This window comes from Prosopis cineraria, unplaced genomic scaffold (assembly GCF_029017545.1).
Source record: "Prosopis cineraria cultivar Desert tree isolate PC_DT_omini unplaced genomic scaffold, ASM2901754v1 PC3, whole genome shotgun sequence".
Lineage (NCBI taxonomy): Eukaryota > Viridiplantae > Streptophyta > Magnoliopsida > Fabales > Fabaceae > Prosopis > Prosopis cineraria.
In genome coordinates this window covers 14,156,913-14,179,457 of record NW_026555334.1, presented here as the reverse complement: position 1 = coordinate 14,179,457, position 22,545 = coordinate 14,156,913, and the positions used below count along the sequence as shown (strand labels likewise).

Here is a 22,545-nt window from a genome sequence, read left to right as displayed (position 1 = left end):
TGCCACCTCTCCCATCTTTTGCCATCCTTTTCATCCCTCTACTTATTTTTGCCTTTTGTATTGTTACATGCTCTTTTGTATAAAAATATAAATATTTTTTAAAAATTAAATATTTAAAAATATAAAATATTTTTAATTTTTTAAGATATAATTATTATCTTTTTTTAAAGTACCTATATTAATAACAACTTTATATTTATTATAAAGTATTTAATAAAAATAAATATAAAAAGATAGAATTAGTTGAAAAATAATTAACTATTTTATTGAGGTGAGATTTAATTAAAAATATCATACATTTTTAAATGAAAGGAATATATATATATATATATATATAAGTTAAGAATCATGTGCTTATCTACTGGATATATTTTTATCTAATCAAATCAAAATAAATAAATTTTAATATGTTAATAATATTAATAATAATAATTTATCACAGAATAAATATTACTACAACAACAATGACAAATTTTATTTTATTAAATAAGGTCAGCTACATGAATTATATAATATTATTGTGCTCTATTATTTATTAAATTTTTAAAAATATTAACTAAAAGGTCTAATTTAATAACTTTTATAAATGTTTTTTTTTTGGACTTCCTCTAATCTTTTTAATAAAGTTTAAAATTATTTATTTCACTTCTTGTTCCGCAATATTTTTGCACATATTTAAATCACCTTAACATTTTTTTATCATTTTTTCCCTCAGTAGATGATAGTTTTTTTTTATTATAGAATAAATAATTTATAAAAAAATTTACATATCTTGATTCAATTGAAAATAAATATCTTAATTATATAAGGTAAAAGATAAAAGATTTTCCCTGACACATATATATGGTTAGCCACGCATAATCTTACTCCTTCCATTTTATTGTTGCACACACATTACAAAAATGCAATAAATATGTAGAAATATGGCATTGCTTACTAAATTTGCCCTGCATTTATTTTTAGTACTTCAAAGCCTCTAAAAACCATGCATGCGGGAGTAAAATACCGCTCTAAAGATAAAACATGAAAACGTCATTAAAAGTTATTTTGAAAGTCTAAAATGGCGTGTAATATGTGACCAATTTTTCCCTCTCAAACGACACATATGATAAAACAGCGTGAGTAATATTTTCAACATTATGATTTTGATTTAAGATAAATATAACTCACAGAGGTAATTTAACATATATTGTATTTTTTAAAAAAATTAAGTTATGCGTGTTCACAATATTAAGATAGCAGATAATATTCATATGATAAAGAAATTGAGTAAACAACGATTGGATTAAAACTTTCAAAACGAAATAAAGAGGAAAGTAAAATAAAATGAAGGAAAATTTATGTATGGGTCTTATGAAGCAAACTTATTTACAAATAAGTTTTACAAAATTCGAAACCATGACTTGATCCCTTAAAACCTAAGTGTAATTTGAAAATAAAATGCAAAGATAATAATGCCCATATTAAAAATATATTATATTAATTAAATAATTTATAATTATTTTATCAGTAATTTATAATTATCCCTTTCAACTTTTTATAATTGTAATTTCATATATCTAATAATTAAACTAATCACGTGTTACAAGTTTAATAGTACTAATTGTATATAACCATCTCATCAGTATTTTACAACTATCATTTTAATATTTTATAACTATAAATTTATATATTTAATAACTAAACCAATTACGTGTTACTAACAAAAATTTAATATTAATTATTTACAACTATCTTATCACTTCAATACTCAAATTTCAAATCTACCTCATCAGTAAAATGGCCAAATTGGAGTATTTTACAACTAGAAACTTCACATATTTAATAGAGGTATTATTATTTTTTTACTCAATTTCAAATTGCATCCAAGAACCATCAAACATGATTGTGGTTTTTAAATTTCACAAGATACACTAATTTTTCCTAAAATAAATGTGTGGGCAGTGACAGAACCCACATGGGGCAGGCCATATTATGATGGGAATTGGTGGAGACGTCGTACCAAGAATGGAACGGATAGGCAAAAGGCAAAAAGTAAAGTAATGGGAGTTATTATCACCAAATATTAAACTTTAAGATCAGGCAATGGCATCAGCTGCTGCATGCAATCCAAACCAGAACTGGTGACCCTCATCAACTCACAATCACAGGAATTGCCTTTTCAAGATTCTGTAGCCCAAAAGAATAAAGCACACCACCCCAACCTCCTCTTTCTCCGACTCTCCACATAAATCAAAACCCATCACCATCTTTCGGCATGAAAGACATGGCAAGGGATTCCAACTTTAAGACAACAAATATCCTCTTTTCAGTTATCAATTAATTGTTTATTCATGTCTTGTTGAATTATGAACAAACATTCTCATCATGCTCTTGGGTCGAATTCACTGCAATTAGCCATTAGGATATCAATCTCTCTGGGGTTGAAAGTTGAAACCCTGTTTTCTTAATTTTTAGTGGACACGCAACACATATTATAGTAGTTTTTGAAGGGAGTCAAAATGCATTCCACTGTCTGCTTCATCTGCTACGCTATGATTGGGGATTGACAGCAGACGAAGAAAGGAGATGGGTTTAAAGGGACATAATAGAACATTAAAACATGGTTTAAGTTTAAAAAATTTATAGCAAGACATTTTTAAATCAGTTTTTTTTTTAACAATAAATTTGAAGAATTTGGATATAATTTTTTTCTTCCATGCCATAATCGCCGCGTGTCATGCAGACACTCCCTCAATGGAGCTGGGAGAGAAGTGGTTGAGTGGGCTTCCCGTTCTTTTTTATGTTTTAAAGGTAAATATATACATTTTTTCCAATATAAAAGTAACTCGACGTAATGGCATTTTCTGTGTGCCCCACTTTACCTGGTGTACCGTACTCCACTGCCGTAACCATTCACTCAAATTTTTAGAAAATGACAAATAAATCTCCTTAAAATAAAATAATAATAATTTAATCTTATAAAATATAAAGTTTCAAGTGATTTTTTTGATATTAAATTTATAGTAAAATTACTTTATTACCTTTTTACGATTAATTTTATATGGTTTACAAGTTTAGTATAAACATTTACAAATTTGGTTTTATCTACGACTAAAATAATTTAAGAAATCACAACTTTCTATCAACAATTTCTTCAATCAGCAAAGTTCAACTAATTTTATATAATTTATAAATTTAATATAAATATTATAATTTGATTTCACTAATGATTAAAACGATTTAAAAAATTACAACTTTATATCAACAAAGTCCAACTAATTTTATATCATTTATAAATTTAGTTTAAATATTCATAAATTTGATCCCACCAATGGCACCAACCATTTATAAAATTACAACTTTTTTTAAATCGTGCTTTGATTCTAAAGTAATTTCATACAGAAATTTAATCTCACATAAATTTCTTGAGACCTCACTGTGATTATCACATTTCACAAGATCAAATTGTCATTTCCTTATTTTAGAGAGATTTACCTGTCATCCTTCCATTTAAAAACTTTCATCAATCAAACACTACACTATAAGATTTTAAAGCTTAGCTGCATTCTCAATTACCCATGTTATTTGTTCCAATGAAACTTGACCTTATTTCAGGCAAAAAAATAACACGTGAGCTTATTTGTCTCAGCATATAAGAATGAAATAAGCTCAAGGTGACAATCAGATATCATGACGTGCAAATAACCCGAACCACAAGGAAGTTAAATTGATATTTACCCCGAAACAATATTGATTCATCAGGTCAAGCAACTTTTCCTGTCTTTCCATCTTCTGTACTGCCAAGTCTAAAATTCAGGATTCCACTGAGTCCTTGTCCCCTGGCCAGTTTTTCCAGTTCTTGAATTTTATGCTTAAGAAGTTCAACTTCTTCCGCAATTTCTTCATTTCTTTGTCTCACAGCCTGAATAACAATCAAGTGATCAACAGAGGTTGGTGGTGGATCATGTGCCCTTGGCAAACTGATAACTTCCCTGAGTTAACCAGAATTGACAAGCATTGAACCAAAAGATACATTGTTCACTGTGATTGGATATTTGAGCATAGGAAAGAAAATAGACAGCCAGGGAAAAAAATGTCATAATCCTCTATCATTTAGGCATTTAATCTTCCACAAAATCTCAGATCGGATGAAAATAATGTCCCATGCCTTATATCTAACCCTCCTTCATTCGAACAAGATCAATTTGATCACCCACCTCAACCCCAAAAGCATATTGACAATCTTGACTAAGCTTTTTGATAAGATTCCTGATAAGATTCCCGTAAAGACTTATTTGAGAAAAAGCGATAAAAGATAAATTAAATATGATTTTATTATTTTTTGAATATTATTTAGGAAATTTAATTTATTATGAGATTTCATTTAGATATTTAGTTTTTATCTAGATTTAGATTTTATTCATTTAGATCTTATTTAGATTAGATTTAGATTTTATTTAGTCTTCCATTATCTAGTTATCTATTATCTAATTATCTAGATTTCATTTGTATTTGCCTTTATAAATATGACTAACAATTCAAAAGCTAGCATATCATCAATAAAATAATTCCTTTAAGCCTTTTGGAGATTCTTTTAAGCGTAGCTATTGAAAAAAAGCATAAAACGAGATTCTTGTTTTATATCATCTCAATTAATTTATCTCTCTTGTTTTATTTTATTATTTTGAGCACCTATCACTTTTGCATGAAAGTTCAGACATAGGCCACTTTTTTATTGTTCTCTTCGAAAAAATATTTACAAATAAAGTACATCAGAAAGCCGTATACATTTGGTCAATTTAAGCATCACAGGCAAAGTTATAATAAGGATAAGATACACCGCAAAGCATTATACTCTACATTTGGTCAACAATACAACAATTAAGAAATGGAGCCGCCATCTAAGGACTATAGGAATTGATTCTCTTTTAAAGTCCGAAAATGCAAGTTGTTCGGTATATGCTATGTTTCAGCAAACGGAAGGCCCTATTATAAAGGCAAAGGAAATGTGACTTTATACATACTAACCTATCAAAATCCCATTTCTGCCGCCCTAGATGTTTAGTTTCGTTTCAAAAGATGAAGGAGGAAAACAGTTCCACTCCTCGCTTAAGTCATCCAAGTGAAACTATGATTAAGCTAAAACTTGCAGAATTTGACTCAGCATTTATCTCAGAGCTTAACATGTCAAAATAACAACCACGATACAATATGCACCATATATTTGCAAATCAGCATAAAGTAGAAACAAACTTCCAAAAATAGAACAAAAGTAATGACATATTTCATTTGGTCACGTCATGTCATTCCTGGGTAAAAGATACCATAGACAGAAAAAATGGAATCATGAACTAGAAAGAAACTGTTACAGATTTACAATAAAAAAAACAAAATATCACAGAGAGCAGTTTTTTAAAATATTCAAAAAGTTATTTTGCATGTCACAATAAAATTATTCAACAACGCATGCCAAGTGGAACCACACTCTAAAACAGATATATGCACCATGTTTATGGTCACATTACCTCCACCTCTTGCTTGCGTCTCTCCTCCTTTCTTGCTTCAGATCTTGCACTCCTTTGTACCTCAACGATCAACAGAACTCCTGCAACCTATGAATATAAGGAATTTTCAAAGAAGCAGGCATTTAAGAACAAGTTTCTGAGCATGCATAAAAACTGTTCTTCAGCCCAACAATATAAAATAGTATATATTCTTACATCTTGTGCACAATGGTAATAAACTTTAATTTCAATAATGGCTTCTTTTTTTTTCTAGTCTATATAATAAGACACTTCTTTTTTTTTTTTGGCCAGTTAATTAGACACTTCACTGACTAGTATTTTAATTTATCACATTATTTTATTTAAAGATAACTTCAAATTGTATTCATTTATGACAGTGTTTTCAGAGAGGTAAGTACTCCGGATATATCTTTAAAATTATGAAGACATTTAGCTTCAAACTTCGCAATAGTTGTATTAGCTACCTTTTATTTAACGCTTGAAAGGCCAAAGTTGGTTCCTTAAATTAGGGTAAAGAGACACTTGAACTATCAATGCTTCTATCTCGTTACATCTTTTCTTTTTATTCATGTATGTTTTCTTTCTCTCCTTCATCTTCTGCACAAGCAATATATTTGGCTAGATAACTGCAATTTTCTGTCTCCCTCTACCATCAGTTCATCTAAACATTGACTAGATAGTTGTTTCTAACAAACTTTTTCTAAACATAAATAGAACTAAATATGTTATAAGAACTGATGATGCGTTAAAACTTAGTTTAAACTAGAGAGTTTGAATCATGTCTGCAATTCCTGCACTGCATCTGCCATCTGATGGCAATCATATATAATTATTTTGGAATTACCAATATGGCCAGGCCTACAGATAATAACTACTATTCAACCACAACGACTTTTAAGAAATCACAGGTCACACAAAGTATATTGCCTCAGTTTCAAAGCTCAATATCAATGCCGCAGTGTAGATCTTAAAAGCACAAATGAAAGGAAAAGAGTAAAGTTGTGATTGATCTGTATAGCTCAAGGAAGAATTTCAAACTTTATGAAGATTAGAAGTAATAGCTGGATTCAGTGCAATACATTCAGAATCAGATTGTTTGCTGAGTCCTATTTCACAGAATAATCTTGTATCTTGCTTACAACCATGTCCACCATACTTTGAATCACAAGTAGCAGAAAGCATCACAGCAGAATAGTTACCGTTATTTTAACATGCTTTAAGCAAGTAGTGGTATTGCCTACATCATAAAAAATGTATGAATTTAATTGTATAAACAATATCACAAAACTGTGTTAGCAAGCGTAAACATACAGTACCGAGAAGACAAAGAATTCTCCAATAAGGTCTACAGCAGCTTGAACTGCTTTTTCCTCATTTAAAGGCCGAATCTCGACATCCGTTGCATGACCATAGATGTGCCTTTGCATCCTTGTTGTAATTCTATGGTTAGCCTGTTTCCAACATGCAAAATTGTGAGAATACATGTTCTAGTGCCCCTCTGATCTTTTACCTCCAAAGACACAAGAAAACCAAACTGCAAGACAATTCACAATACATATATAGACCAGCAATGAAGGATTGTCTATTACGGAACTTAAAACATGATTTACACAAATCAGGAGGCATCAGCAAAACTCTACAAAGCAGTGAATAGCAAAGATACGTTGCGCACAATCGCAGCAAAACTTTAGCTTCTCTGTTTTGCACAGGATGTTAATAGTAGGTTAGAGAAGCTGGAGGCAAGGCTCAACTTGTTAAAAGAAAGCAAATAGAACCCTCATAACCAAATAGAGAGACGACTAGACCACAAGCACTGCACAGCAATGCAGAGACATTCATACGCTTCCCTGTATTTCCAAAAAGAAATGGTAAGATTTTTTCTCTTGGACCAAAAGTTGAAGGTTGAAATCACGAAGTGGTATTAAATGGTACGATTCATTCCCACACTGGTTAGTTCCTTCTCCTGCTCTAAGGCCCAATTACAGCAGCAAGAGACGCTAAACAGCAGGTTCCGATTTCCAAACTCTTGCAGCGCAAACATTGCAATGCTTCAGAGGCAAAATATCCTAAAACCTAACATTGACAATATAAACTGGAAAACAGAAAGCGTCTTAAACACATTTAACATTTCATATTCCATACGGATCCCGTAAACATTATGCACTGTCAACATAAAACTAACAAACTATTCAAAAACGAGAGCAGATGCAATGAAATGGGACTATTATAGAATACCTGGGCCATCCTAACGATGTATTGACGGAACCTGGGGTGAATGGCAGCCTGCTTCTTGAGTCTGCTAGCAACGGGTTTGCTCAGGGTCTTCAAAGCGAGCGTCCCTAGCTTCAAAAGCGGAAGCATCATGCTTGTGGGAATGCGATCCGATCTTGAACACCACTTTTTTTTTAACTAAAACTCGAATGAAATGCCCAGCTTTTGGGAAGTTATGAACTAAAAGAATTCGAGCTTAAAAAGAGATCGCAATGAATATAACAGGGGTCGTTGCTGATTTGACCGGTAAGGAGGCGGCATTTCTTGATGAAGAAGGTAGAGGAAGCCAAGGGTGGACCAAAATCAAGAAAGTCGCTCGAAGAACTGGCCGGGGGTGAAATTGTGAGTGGATATTTATTTAAGCTGCATCTTTATCCTAAACCTATTCACGAAAGAATGATGTTATTCTTAAACTATTCAGTAATGTAATTTTTAAATTAATTAAATTAGAATAATATTGCTTCCACCATTTAAAATCTAAATGTTTGACTATTAAGTTGGTGAAAAAGTAAAAAATTTGACCAAGTTTGCCTTTAAACTCTTGCTTGAACCTTTAAGGGGGCTTCTTTCGATCCTTAAAAGAATCCAGTGCATGAGTGCCCAAAGAGATGCTATGAGTGCCACAACTGCTACTTCAATCAAACCTTCCTTTCCAGCTACTTTTACTTTGTCATCTTCTTTGCCTTCAAAATCCTCTGTTCTTTACTTTCTAAACACCACTAGCTTCAACAAGTTCAAGCTCTCTCTTTCACAATCTCATTCTCAACTTTCATTCTTTATCAATAATGCCTTGAAGGTAGCGCACACATCCTTTGCTTCCATCTCTGAGGATTTGGAATATTTTTCTTCTTTGTCATCTAGGTATGAAACCCACCATCTTGATCACTAAGAAATTTAGAAAGGCAAGGCTCCAAGTTTTGCTAAAGTTCAGACAAGTGGAATTTGCCTACAATATCTTGCCTAAAGAACTGTTCTAAGTGTAATATCCACCTTAACATTATCAAAATTCACCACATAATTATAACAAACATTCATAATTAGGAGCAATGATTGCTCCTAAGCTCACATTATCTATATAAGGGTTAAAACTAATAATCTTTTAAAAATAATTATGAAATGTTTGAGATCCCTTAAAAACCCTTTAAATTGATAGTTTAAGCTCAAATTTAATGATTTATAAAGGCATTGGAAGCATGAAAAAGTTTTGGGAAGTAAAACACTTCAAAAGAGGGCCAAAAATATCATTTTTGAGTGTTTTGGTCCATGCACCGGGCAGGTGACACAAAAAGTCAAGTTTTCTCGCTGTACCATGCGTCGTGGCTTGTGCGAAATGTGCCATGGCGTACGTGTCCATGACAACAATGACAGCTTTTCTGGACGAAATTCATATGTGCACCATTTTCGCATTTGATGTCCAATTAGAGTGATTCAAGTACCCACACGAAGCTTATTCAAAATGCTAACTAATGGTATAAGTTTCGTTACGATCCGACATCGTATGAGAATTTTAGACACTTAGATTCAAAAGTCAATTTAAAAAAAAAATTCAACCATCCAAGTACCCAAAACTCATAACTTATACCATTAACCCATTGTGAGACTTGAACCAAGTCCAATGGATTAAAATACACTTGAGTGACTAATCAAATACACAAAAACATACCAAACACAAAACTTGGCCACTCAATGGCGCTTTTGCTCAAAATGGCCAGAATACACAATTAACATGACAAGGACTATTTCGCCTCTATTGCCATATAATACATTACATATACATTATCACCACGTAGATAAAACATTCCTTGCACTTGTAATAGCATTTTAGCCCATCACCACAAAAATTTTCACATATTCACATCATATACAATATTCGGCTAAAATACAAAACAACATAGTATGAAACAAGTACAACCAATCAAAATAATATGCATTCCTAGTTAGCAATATATAATATCATATAATAAGTTTATGTACACCACTCAAATCAAAATCGAGCATTACTATTCGATGTAGCAAATCTACTAATCCTTGCCCGATTCCTTCCCTCGCTCAGTCTCAGCAGTAGAACCTGTAAAATGATAACCACGGAGTGAGATAAAAATCTTAGTAACTAAGATAATCTACATTATTGATTAACATGTTAAGTTATAGACAAACCATAAATTAAGTAAAATAAGCACAATATATAAAATCACCACAAGTTACATGTATGATCCCTAACCACTCGGTCCTCCAATACTCTCGACCGAATCGGTAGGCTATTTTATAAAACCAAACTATATGTATGGTCCCCAAGCTCACCATTCATGGTCGGACTACCCGGCCAAGGTGTCCTAAGTCACTTCTGGACTACTGATTCCCCCTATTACAAGTAATTGGGGTGTCGTTACTCCATCCTACGGATGCTAAGGAGCATATTTTCCAACTCTGTACCCTTTTAGGTACTAAGGAGAGTAAGTCTCCAACACCGTGCCTATTTTCGGGCACTAAAGAGAGTAAATGCTGCACCTGGCGTCCCAAGGTGCTAGCAGTGCCATATGAAATTAATCTTCACTAACTCCACTAGGGTGACCTCACATCCTCTAATATGTCACAATTCACTATATATCTTCACTTGACCATGCATAAACAACTTTTCAAATAAATATAACAAATCTTACCATTTACTTCAAAAATATAGAATTTCACAAACTAATACTTCACTCATTTTCTAAAATAGTTAACCTTTAAAGAATTTATACATATATACTCAATAAATTATAGAAAAGCAACTTGAGAATAACTTATACAAGGTAATAAATAATGCAAATTATCTAGTTACCTCAACCCTTTTGTTACTAATAGGGTTACCCGTGGTACTAAATTTCTTCTTATGTCAAGGTAAGTCTTCTCATACCACAATCTACATCAACAAGTACTATATGTTAATTTTAAATTAACACAAGCACTATTAGCTACTAATAACCTCCCAATTCTCCCACTTCTCACTTATATTCTCAACAAAGAGGCTTGTTAAGATTAGAATTTATTTATACAATCCCTTTAAGCCTCCCCCTAACTCTCTCACAACATAACATTTAATATCTCAACTTATCATACATCAAAACCTTATGATTAAGTTAGGGCTTGATCCAACTTTTATCAAACAATAAAGTAGCTTCATATTACTATGTATCTAAGATTAATAAACTTAATCAAACCTTTAAAGTCAATAGCAACCTTTAAAACATAGACTTATCGCTTAATCCAATCAGACTAAATTCTCACTCTTCCAAATCCTATGGAAAATGATATGAAAAGATAGAAGAGATGGGCAGGAAACTTACTCAAGAGTTTGAAGGCTCAATTTGTCTTTAAAATCCTCCTAAAATGATGCCCTAGCAGTGCTCAAAGTTGCTCCCTTCGTGCTCTAGGTTTCCCACCATAAAATCTGACTTTTTTCTAATCTTTTTCAAAATTTTAAGTTACTTGCTATGCCGTGCGCCGCAACACATGCCACACAAGCCGTGGCTCATGACGCAACAAGCAACAAGTTGATTTTTCTCCCCCCATGCCTCTCGACTTGATCCGTCTTTTATCCTATCTCAATTTAGAGCCAAAAATGACCTAAAAATCTAATTAGCAACCCAAAAACATAATTAAATAAATTAATCATATTTTTAACTAATTTATCCCTTAATTAATCAATTTTTCCATATTTAAAGTTTTCGGATGTTACACTAAGCAAGATGAAGGTTACAAGGTAAGTGTTCGAAGTAGGAAAAGAAAGGTTGAAGATTGTGGGAAAAGCTGGTATGAGAAACAACAATGTCGATATGCAAGCTTCCATTGAGTTCAATTGCCTCGTCGTTAATGTAATGTCTGTCTTGACATTACCAAAATTCACCATACAGTCACAACAAATAATCATAATTAAGAGTTATAAATTACTCCTAAGTTTACAATAAAATACAGAAGGGGTAAAGCTAATAATCCCTAGAAATAATTTAAAATATTTAGGGATCTCATAAAACCTTTTAAATAAGTAGTTTGAGCTCAAACTCAATAATTTATAAGGATATGTGAAACATGAAAAGTTTTGGGAAGCAAAATACTTAAAAACATGGCCAAAAATGTTATTTTTAATATTTTGATACATGCATCGCGGCTCGTGGTCCATGCACTGCGACACGTGGCATAGAAAGGCCAATTTAGCTACTGTTGTCATGCCCTTGTCATGACAACAACAATGTTATCATTACAACTTTTCAGGATGAACTTTAAACACGCACCATTTTTAGATCTGATGTTTGCTTAAAGTGATTTAAGCGCCCACGCAAAACTTACTCAATAAGCTACCTAATGATATAAATTTCGCTATGATCCAACACCATATGAGAATTTTAGACACTCAGATGTAAAATTTTTTAAAAGGATTTTCAAGCATCCAAGTACTCAAAACTAAAAATTTATACCATTAACCCATTTTGAGACTTGAACCAAGTTCAATGGACCAATATACTCTAAGTTGAGTATTTAAACAAACATAAACATGTCAAATATAAAATTTGGCCACTTAATACTGGTTTTATTCAATATAGCCAAAACACAAAATTACTACCACATATACCATTTGGCCTCTATTATCACATAATACATCACATATATACAATATTCTTTGCACTTATATTAGTATTTTAGCCCATCATCACAAAAATCATCACACATTCACATCATATATAATATTAGGCTAAAATACAAAATAACATAGTATAATACAAGTGCAACCAATTAAAATGATATGCATTCATAGTTGGCAACTCATGTTATCATCTATTTAAGTTTATGTACATAACTCAAAATAAAATCGAGCATTACAATGGTAATATAGAAAGTATGCTAGAGCTTGCTCAATTCTTTCCCTTAGTCAGACTCAATGGAAGAACCTGTAAAATAATAACCACAGGGTGAGATGAAAATCTCAGTAACTAAGATAATCTACATTATTAATTAACATGCTAAATTATAAACAAGCTTTAAAATAAGCATAATAAACACACCATATACCACAATTCAAATGCATGATCACTAATCATCCAGTCCTCTAATACTCCTGACTGAACTGGTAGGCTATTTCATAAAATCAAACCACATTAATGGTCCCTAAACTTAACATCCATGGTAGGACTACTCAGCTAAGGTGTCCTAAACCACTTCTGAACTATAGGTTCCCCTTATTACAAGCAATTAGGGTGTCATTACTCTAACACCACATCCTATGGATGCTAAAGAGTATAATCTTCAACTCCACACCTTTCTGAGTACTAAGGAGAGTAAGTCTCTAACACCGCACCCTTTTTTAGGTACTAAGGAGAAATATGAACTGCACCTGGCATTCTGAGGTGCTAACAATGCCATATGAACTTAATCTCCACTAACTCCACTAGGGTGACCTCCTACCCTCTAACATATCATATTTCACTACCTCCACATGATTATGTATAAATCACTTTCTAAGCAACTATAACAAATCTTACCACTTACTTCAAAAACATGAAATTTCACAAATCAATACTCCACTCATTTTCTAAAATAGTTACTTTTACAAAATTTATACATACATATAACAAATCATAGAAGAATGACTTGAGAATAACTTATACACAGTAATAAATAATGTATCTAGTTATTTCAATCCTTTTGTTACCAAAAGGGTTACCCATGATACTAAATCTCTTCTTGTGTCAAGGCAAGTTTTCCCACACTACAATCTATATCAACAAATACTATATGTTAACTTTCAATTAATATAAGCACTATTAGCTATCAATAACATCCTAATTCTCTCACTTCTCACTCATATTCTCAATAAAGAGGTTTGTTAAGATTACACTTTGTCCACACATTCCCCTCAAGCCTCCTTCTAACTCTGTCACAATATAACACTTAATATCTCAACTTGTCTCACTTTAAAACTCTATAATCAAGCTAGGGCTTGATCCGATTTACACCAAATAACAATTAAGCTTCATATTACTATTTATCTAAGGTTAAGAAACTTAAATCAAACCTTTAAAGTCAATTGAAATCTTTAAAATATAGACCCAAAGCTTAATCTATTCAAAGCAAATTATCCCACTTCCAAATTCTAGAAAAAATGAGATGAAAAGGTAGAGGACAAGGGTGAGAAACTTACTCAAGAATTTGAAGACCTAATTTAGCTTTAAAATCCTCCCAAAATAAAGCCCTAACAATACCCAAAGCCTTCCCCTTCATGTCCTAGGCTTTCCCCCCACAAAACTGCCTTTTTTATCGTTTTCATTTTTTATGTTGTCTATGCTGTGCCGTGTGCCACAGCGCATAACACACAAGCTGTGGCTCATGATGCAATAAATAAAAAGTCATTTTTGCTTCTCTCGATGCCACCCAATTCAATCTAACTTCCATCCTAACTCAATTTAGAGTCAAATATAATCTAAAAAGCCAATTAACAATCCAAAAATATAATTAAATTAATTAATCATTTTTAACTAATTTATCCTTTAATTAACAATTTATTTCATATTTAAAGTTTTTGGTGTTACAGTTAACGCTCCCACCGCCAATACCATCATTGCCTTTGAGCATGACATCGCTTTGATCGACAGAGCCACTGTGAATATGAGTAAGGCAAGTCATGCAAATATTGAGCTTGCAGTCGTGAGGGACATCTAAAATGGAGTCCAAGGCCTTGGAAATAATGGTCTCATCAAGGTTGACTGCAGCTATTGTGACTCACCCTGGTGTTTGATGATGACCTAATATGAATACACAATGGTCGATGGTATTGGACAATGGAGCTTAGGGTTCTAGTGAAGATCAAGGATGGCAATTGCGTAGGTGTGTTTGTGACATAAAGCGAAAGGGCCAAGGATATGGAGTATGGGTAAGAACTATTTTACAAGTGTTTGATCATTGCCATGTACGCCAGCCAAATAAGACCCAGTTGCTTCAGATAACGGATGTTTTTGGGTTTTAAATAGTGGGGGCAACATTACTCCTATTTAATTAGCTTAGGGGCTACATTGCTACGTTGAATAGTTTACGAGAAACGTTGTTCCTTCATGAATAGTTTAAGAGCAAAATTGCACCTTAACCCTTTATTTAATTTAAATAAATAAAGCGAGGTTCCGTGAGTTTTATGGTTGGCTCGGTTGACTTCCTATTTTTAGGAATGGCTAGCATAATATGAGAACTTGACCACTAATTGAACCAATTGATAGTTAAGTTAAATTATTGTATTTTGAGTGTGTTTGTTAACATACATTTAACATTTGAAATGGACTTTTGAACTTGTGGGATGTTAAAAGTTGTTTGGTAATTTTTTAAGGAGCAAAATGAATTTTAAAAAGGGGGTTGAAATGGGTTTAAAATGTGGATTATGAAATTCTATTTTTTGGTGGATTTCAAATAAGAGCTGGGAGTTAGGAGCAATTATGATAGGAATAATTGTGTACCTAATTTTTAAATGACCATGATACCCTTTGTTCTCACATAACTTCAAATAGTCCTCTCCTCCTCAAATTCTCCCTACTATGTGTAATTCTCTTATTCTCTCAACTCACTGTCGTCATTTGTCAGTCCTACCCTCTCCCTCAACTTGCCATCACTGCTCCTATATCTGGTGAGTATAGATTGGAGTTCATTCCCTTGATTTCTTTCATTTGAGAAACGCTCTTCTTCTCTTGTTGCTATGTTCTTGTGTTCTTCATCCAACTTCAATAAATTTGAGGCTATCACACCGATGACCTTCATTATGTCACAAATTGAGGTGCTTCTTGTATTATGAAGACATTTCAAAGCTCAAAAAAGGAAAAATCACTTCATGCATCTAGGTCATCTTGTCTGTCAATTCATTAAGCTCATGAACCAGGTATGTCTTTTTCCTTGCCTTCTTCATTCTATTGTGCTCATGAACCAAGTGGCTTCCTTATTTTTTTCCTCGATGGACCATTGTTGCACCTAAAAATGAGACGCAAACGGTGCAAGAACAGAAGTTTTGGCCTTTAAAGCGAAAACCGACTAAAATGAGAGTCACCATCAAAATTTTGAAGAAAATCTTAAAAAACCAATTAATGGAGGTAAGGATGGTCTATGAAATCAAAAACATGTTTGAGAGTTGATTGAGTATGAGGAAGGTGTTAGACACCTTATAACAGCCATTCGTCAAAACGGTTACTTGAAGTTAATTGTGCTAAATTAATATGGTTTTAAAGTTCTTTTAATTATCTCTTTCTTATTCATATGTTTGATATAAAATGATAATAATTAAGTAAAAATATTTATTTATTTATAAGAGAGGACTTGATTTAAAATTAGACTTTGAGGCCTATATACCCTACGATAAGAATCAAAGTCCACGTAGTTCAGGATTATAAGTTGTTGGTTTTGAAGAGAAATTAATTAAAAATAATTCACCTTTTTGCAAATAAAATAATTTTCTAAAATTTTGATAAGTATGTTTTAAATTACAAAAATTAATTTAATTTTAATTATTTTTTCAATTTTTAAAATTTTGAAATAAGAAAAAGGTAAAGAGTTTAAATTTTTTTATTTTATTATTAAAAATTTAACCACTATATCTGCAGAGCCTTATTGGCTCATATGATAATGCAATTATTCTAAATATTTATAAAAAATTGAAATCTCATGTGATAGAAGAGTTTATTTATTTATATTCTTATATATTAATAATAATTTCTTTAAGCGTGTATATACATATTTATATTTTTAAAAGACTCTTAATCATCATACATGTAAAGCTTTATTGACTTATACAATAATATGATTATCCTAAATATCTTGGAGATTTAAAATCTGCACACAATAAAAGATTAAATAATATATTTTAATTTATTTCTTATTATGTGTGTAAATAATTTGTAAAAACTAATCGTTATACTTGCAGAATCTTATTGACTCACACCTATAAAATTTTATTAATTTACACGGTATGAGATCATTCTAAATGCCTGTGAAAATTCTTAAAATCTCACACAACAAATAGGTAATTAAGATATTTGCATTTGGTATATAATATGAATTTAGTATTCAAAGGAATAGAGAAAAAAAATACCATTTTGACACTTCACTCCTCTTTGGATTTGAAGATGTGTTCTTCAAGATTTTTTAAATTAGCTTAATGCTCAGATATGGTTTTTGAAAGGAAATAATGAGAGTAATGGTAATAGTATCCAACAATTAAATTAAACAAGATTCACATATCATCACTATCATCAACACCCAATTTATCTCCCACAGAAATCAAAATCAAGTTAATGTCTTAACCATAAGAAATAAAGAGATAAAAAATCAGATTCAGTTCATATGCTCTTTTATGCTAAAAAAATATATTTTAGATTTAATTTAACCTTAGTTTGACAAGTATAAGAATTCCTTCACTTTGCTTGAGACAAAACCATGATGGGAATATGCATTGAAATCAGATCAAGGTAAATCAGACAACAAACAAGAATTTTATTCAAAGTTTTCACTTTAACAATGATCATCATACGTTCTTCAAGGTAATAGGATTAATCAAAATAATTAAGAAGGCAACTAAATTTTTACTTGGAATTTTCTCTCTGCTCTAATTGCCTCGTGTGTGTTCCTCGTATCTTGCTTTTCTCCTCCTTCCTCGCTCACAGTCACAAATGCTGCTTCTCCTGCACAGTACTTCTCCTTCCTCGTGTCTTTGCAAGCTTCTTGGCCTTCAAGACCTTCATCACCTCTTAAGTAGTGATGAGTCGATATGCGTGGCCGAGTCTTTCTTCTATAACACCACCTTTCTTCAACCTACGGATCTGGTCTTTTCTCTCCTTCCTCGCATCAACCCTTCCCTTCATCTCTTCCTTATAAACTCATACTGTTTCCCACCATTTTCTACCCACGATCACAAATCATCATAATCATCATTCTCTGCATCACAGCCCAACAATACAATCTTACTCATCACAATCCATGTCTCTAGCTCTCGAATCATCTCACTCGAGGGCAAAGCCATGGCGTTCTTCAAAGGACTCATCCTGCTTATCATTGCATTGACCATGGTTTTGTCTCTCTCGATCACTCTTCCAAGAGGGTGAGCTGGTTCTTGGCGGCGAACAACCCAGTGTCGGTGGCCGCGAGGAACGTTAACGCCGCCGATCACTGCAAGAAGGACAACGAGATCTGCTACTTGTTAGAGCCAGGCAAGAACTCGACATGCTGTAACAACAAGTGTGTGGAAGTTGGCAAGAAGTCCCCATGTTTGTCGCTGCTCTCCCCTTCTCGGTCTCTCTCCCAACCTCTTCCATCTCTGCCACTGCTCTCCCACACTCGGTCTCTCTCTCACTCCAACCTCCAGAAATCTATGCCGCTGCTCTCCTCTTGAAAGTAAAAGCAGGGAATTGTTTTTTGTTCAGTTTGCATGTGAAATTAACAAAGACCAAAAAAGCCCAACCATATTTTTCCTCTTCCCCATGTCTGCAGCTGCCCAGTTGTGTTTTCGTCTCTGCTCTTCTACGTGCAGCCGAAAATGTTTATGTGTGCGCGTTCGCTCTACTCTCTGCTTCTGGGTTTTTTGTTTCCCTGTGGTGAGGAAAAGAAGTCGATGGTTAAACACTGGTTTCTAACGAAAACCTTTCGTTTTTGTCTTTTTTTTTTTTAAAAAAAAACCATAACTTTTTTTTCTTGTTAATTATATTTAGTACTTTCAAAAATTAGATTAAACGGAAAAATTTTATTTTGAATTAAATGGGGATATCTCTTTTTTTTTATTGGAAAGCAACAAGATTTAAAAAAAGAAATTTAAAATATATTGAACTCTAAAAAAAAAACAATTTTCCTTATCTTTGAATTTTTGAGATAATTGGGAGAAATTTTTTAAAGATTTAAGTAAGATAATTTTTTATTTTAAAATTGATTCTGAAGAGAGATTAAATTTATTTATCTTCTTTATTTTATTATTATTGTTATTATATTTTTGGAAATATAATCCTAAAAAGGATTAAATTTTATTTTTATATTTTTGATTATTTTAATGAACTAAACAAAATAAAATTCTAACCAATAAATGATTATCTAGGTTAAAATAAAATTAAACTCTATTAATTATTATTTTTATCTATATTATTAAAATTTCATTTTTTGTGTTAAAATTATTATTATTTTTACTAAATTTTTTAAAAAATATCTAGACAAAATACAGTATTCACAACCATTAAGTGCTATACTCTATTTTTATTTTGTTCTAAATTTTAAGTGAATAGGTTTCAAAATGTTGTTTAATCCTAGTAATAGCCTTATAGAGTGTTGAACTGTTTATGGTATAAGTGATAGATTCAACTAGGGCTACACAAAGGACTGGATAAGATTAAATTTTGACCTAACCCTAAGTCTAGTCTTTTTCATGAAAAGATTGAATAAGGTAACTTATAGTTTGATTTGGTCCAGTGATAACCCAAAGATTAATAAGGTCAGATTTGGTCCATAGGACTGGAATATTGGTCCTGTTAGTCTATTATTCACTTAGCTTTTTTTTTTCTTTTTTCCTCTATGAGAAGCAATAATTCATTTCAACATAATAAACTTAATTAAGATAATAAAAACACTTATAATCATAATAAATCCATAATAATTTCTAACAACAAGAAAAAAAAATTTCAGTTACAGTTTAAGTGGTCTCGATTATTAAATTATTAGTTTGAGCATGCAACCATACAAGGAACTAGACTTATTAAATTATTAATAGTCTTAACTTATTATTATAAATAATTAATAAATTAATTATAATCATATTAAATAAATTTAATGGGACCAGACTGGACCAAGTGTTTTAGATGCTCAATCTCCTGCCTAATCCACCTCAAAGAAATAGTCTAATTTTTTTTAGTCTTTTTAGTCCTAAAAGACCAGTTTTTAACAAGATTGGACAGGACCATACCTTCTCGGGTCAAATTGGGTCGAACAGGATTGGAGAATTTTTACATAGCCCTAGATTCAATTATAAATTATATATCTTATTGATTTTATGTCATTACTAAAATGTTTATATGATAGAGTTAAATCAAACACTTCAAACCTATAACATCCCAAAATTTAACTTAAGATTAATTAAGCTAATTAAGGATAAATGAGTAATTTTGAAGGAATATTTAAAGATAAATAATTTTAATTAAAAAATTATTATTGGATCTAATTTAAAAAATCTTAAATTATGGTTTTTTTAGAAAATAGAAATAATAATATTATTATTATTATCATTATTAAAAGAAGAAAAGGGATATACTAAAAAAAAAGAACACGGGGGGAAATGGATTAGAAAACCCGTGTGTGTGATGTGCAATTACAAAATAAAGAGAGAATTACATTAAAATTTTAAATAAAAAAATTAATTATTATAAAATTTATTGATAAGTGAACAAAATTATATTGGTAAGTTCTTCCCAAAATTAAAAAGAAAGAGTAAGGAGGAAAAGAATGTGGGGCCTAACAATTTGGCAATTAAATTGCCAATCTCACTTACCCACGTACATAAGCCTCTATTTCCTTTTTCCCTTTCCTGTGAGACACGAACGGAGAGTAAGAGGGTGAGTTTATCGACGAGGGAGAAGCTAAGTGGAAGAGAGAGCTTCATATTAAGATATTTTAAGTGAGATTTCGAGCATTTTAAAACCATTTAAGTACTTTAAATATTTTTCTTAACTATCTATTCTCTTTAATTTCTGATTTTAAAATTATGAAAAATTTAGGGTTTGAAGGGGGATGAATTTTTATGAATAAATATGGTTAATGAGATTGTTGATAATATATAAATATTCTAGAGTATCGTTTTGTTGATAGAATTTGAATTTAAAGCTTTTGAATTAAACCCTAGACTCTTATAGTTAGGTTTTTGGTAAATCTAAAATTATAAGTTGATTTATTAATGGCTAGAAGGTTATTTAGGAGTAGAAACATAATATTAAGGCTATAAAATGATGATTCTAGCCTTAAGATTAAGTTTTCAATTTTTGGATATTTTTAGGTGTAAATTTTTGGAATAAAAATGGAATTTTTGCTATTAGAAAATTGTTTGAATTATAATTTTAGGTAAAACTTCAATGAAACTATGGTAAAGAAAGCTGTTGAACTAAGTAGATAGATTCAATTATGTGGAATTGAATTTTAGAACAAGAGGTTAAATTAAGGTCTTAAAAAAATGCTTAAGTGTTGGAACATGAGTGAAAATTGTGTTAATAATATTAGTGACACATTGTAATATGATTGATTATAGAATAATTGTCATTTAGAACCATTTAATCTTTGAAAAGCTTTAAAAGTAATGATTTGAGGGGTAATCTTTGACCTCTCAAAGGTTGAGGTAACTAGAAAAAATCTAATTAATGTATTTGTATGTTAATTAATTGTTTGTGTTTGTAAAACAAACAAATATATATATATATATATATATATATGTATCATTAAATCTTGAAATTGTTGTTTGTAATGCATATGTGGTCTTGTTAAAATTATATGATTTGTGACAAAGTTATTTGTAACACACGTAAAGAATTTGAATGTGATGGCCGTATGTGGAGAAAAAAAATGAATATGAAAGCTTGCTTGTAATGCGGAATATTAATATCAGTTATGCTATCATGGGATAATGTGACAAGATTTGAGTAACGAGATTGAGGGTTGATGATGATGTACATACTTTTGATCATACATTGTGGATTATACATGGTGATGAATTGTATATGAACATGTTGAGTTTTCATATGATGCTAATGTGATTTATGTGGTAATATGAAAATTGATGCATGAGGCATGATTGAGATACAATGATTCTTAATGCTTGTTGTGCATGAAAATTGATGAACATGTGGGACAATTATGAATTACATATATAAGAGTTATTGAAATATATTTTCTCATGAGTATGATCATATGGCGAGAGTTTGCCTTAGTAAAGGAGTTAGCAGTTGTGCAAAATCCATATCATACTTAACTATTAACAGTTAATCCTAAGAGTCATAGCTACTCCTTACCTTATAGGATACTATAGCGTTTCTTGGGTATGACATTCCATATTGAATAATTTGAAGGAAACTGTATTTATAGTAAGGTAACCATAGCCTAGTAGCCCTTCACGATATAATTAAGGGCTTAGGTAGTCTCACCACATGGACGATCCCTTTTAATTGTTAGCCCAAGGATTTCACGTCAAAGGAAATATGGGAGGATATAAGGAAGAGATTGATCATGCATTTCATTATTGTTATGTTTGATATTATAATTGTAATTGTGAAAATGAGAACATATGGTAAATATGTGAGTAATGTATATGCGAGCACTTGTGCAAATTTTATACGAACATTTAGTACTTGTGAGTAGTCTTGCCAATTTTGTACTTAATTTTATTCTTGAGATTATTCACATGAGTTAGATGTTAATATGATTAACATGATCTTAATATAATTGTTTACATGGTTATCTTGATTACTTTATTAGCCACTTGTATTCATGATTAATTATTATGCATTTGTATAACTTAGCCTTGGTTACTGAGTACTTGTACTCACCCCTCTCTTTTAATATATTATAAGAGCTAGCTCATTTAGGAAGAACAGAGGAAAGAAAAATTAGGCTAAACAATAATAATTACTTCTGTAGGCCTTTAATTTTTATTTTGATATGTGTATTTAGTTTATGATATTACTAACTAGGACAATATATTTTTAATCCACTTATATTATGGGTTTTTGTGTTTGGTGAAAATGTATTT

At 31.3% G+C, this 22,545-nt stretch overlaps 1 protein-coding gene across 1 annotated transcript; it reads right to left on the bottom strand.

Moving 5' to 3' along the window:
- Positions 1–3,524: 3,524 nt before the first annotated feature.
- On the bottom strand, positions 3,525–8,136 carry LOC129304573 (uncharacterized). Its single transcript, XM_054944281.1, has 4 exons — positions 7,743–8,136; positions 6,824–6,958; positions 5,508–5,594; positions 3,525–3,904 (listed from the first exon to the last, which is right to left on the bottom strand). Exons 1-4 carry the CDS (start codon positions 7,869–7,871, stop codon positions 3,746–3,748), a joined length of 510 nt encoding a protein of 169 aa, XP_054800256.1. The 5' UTR covers positions 7,872–8,136; the 3' UTR covers positions 3,525–3,745.
- Between the last annotated feature and the right edge of the window lie 14,409 nt (positions 8,137–22,545).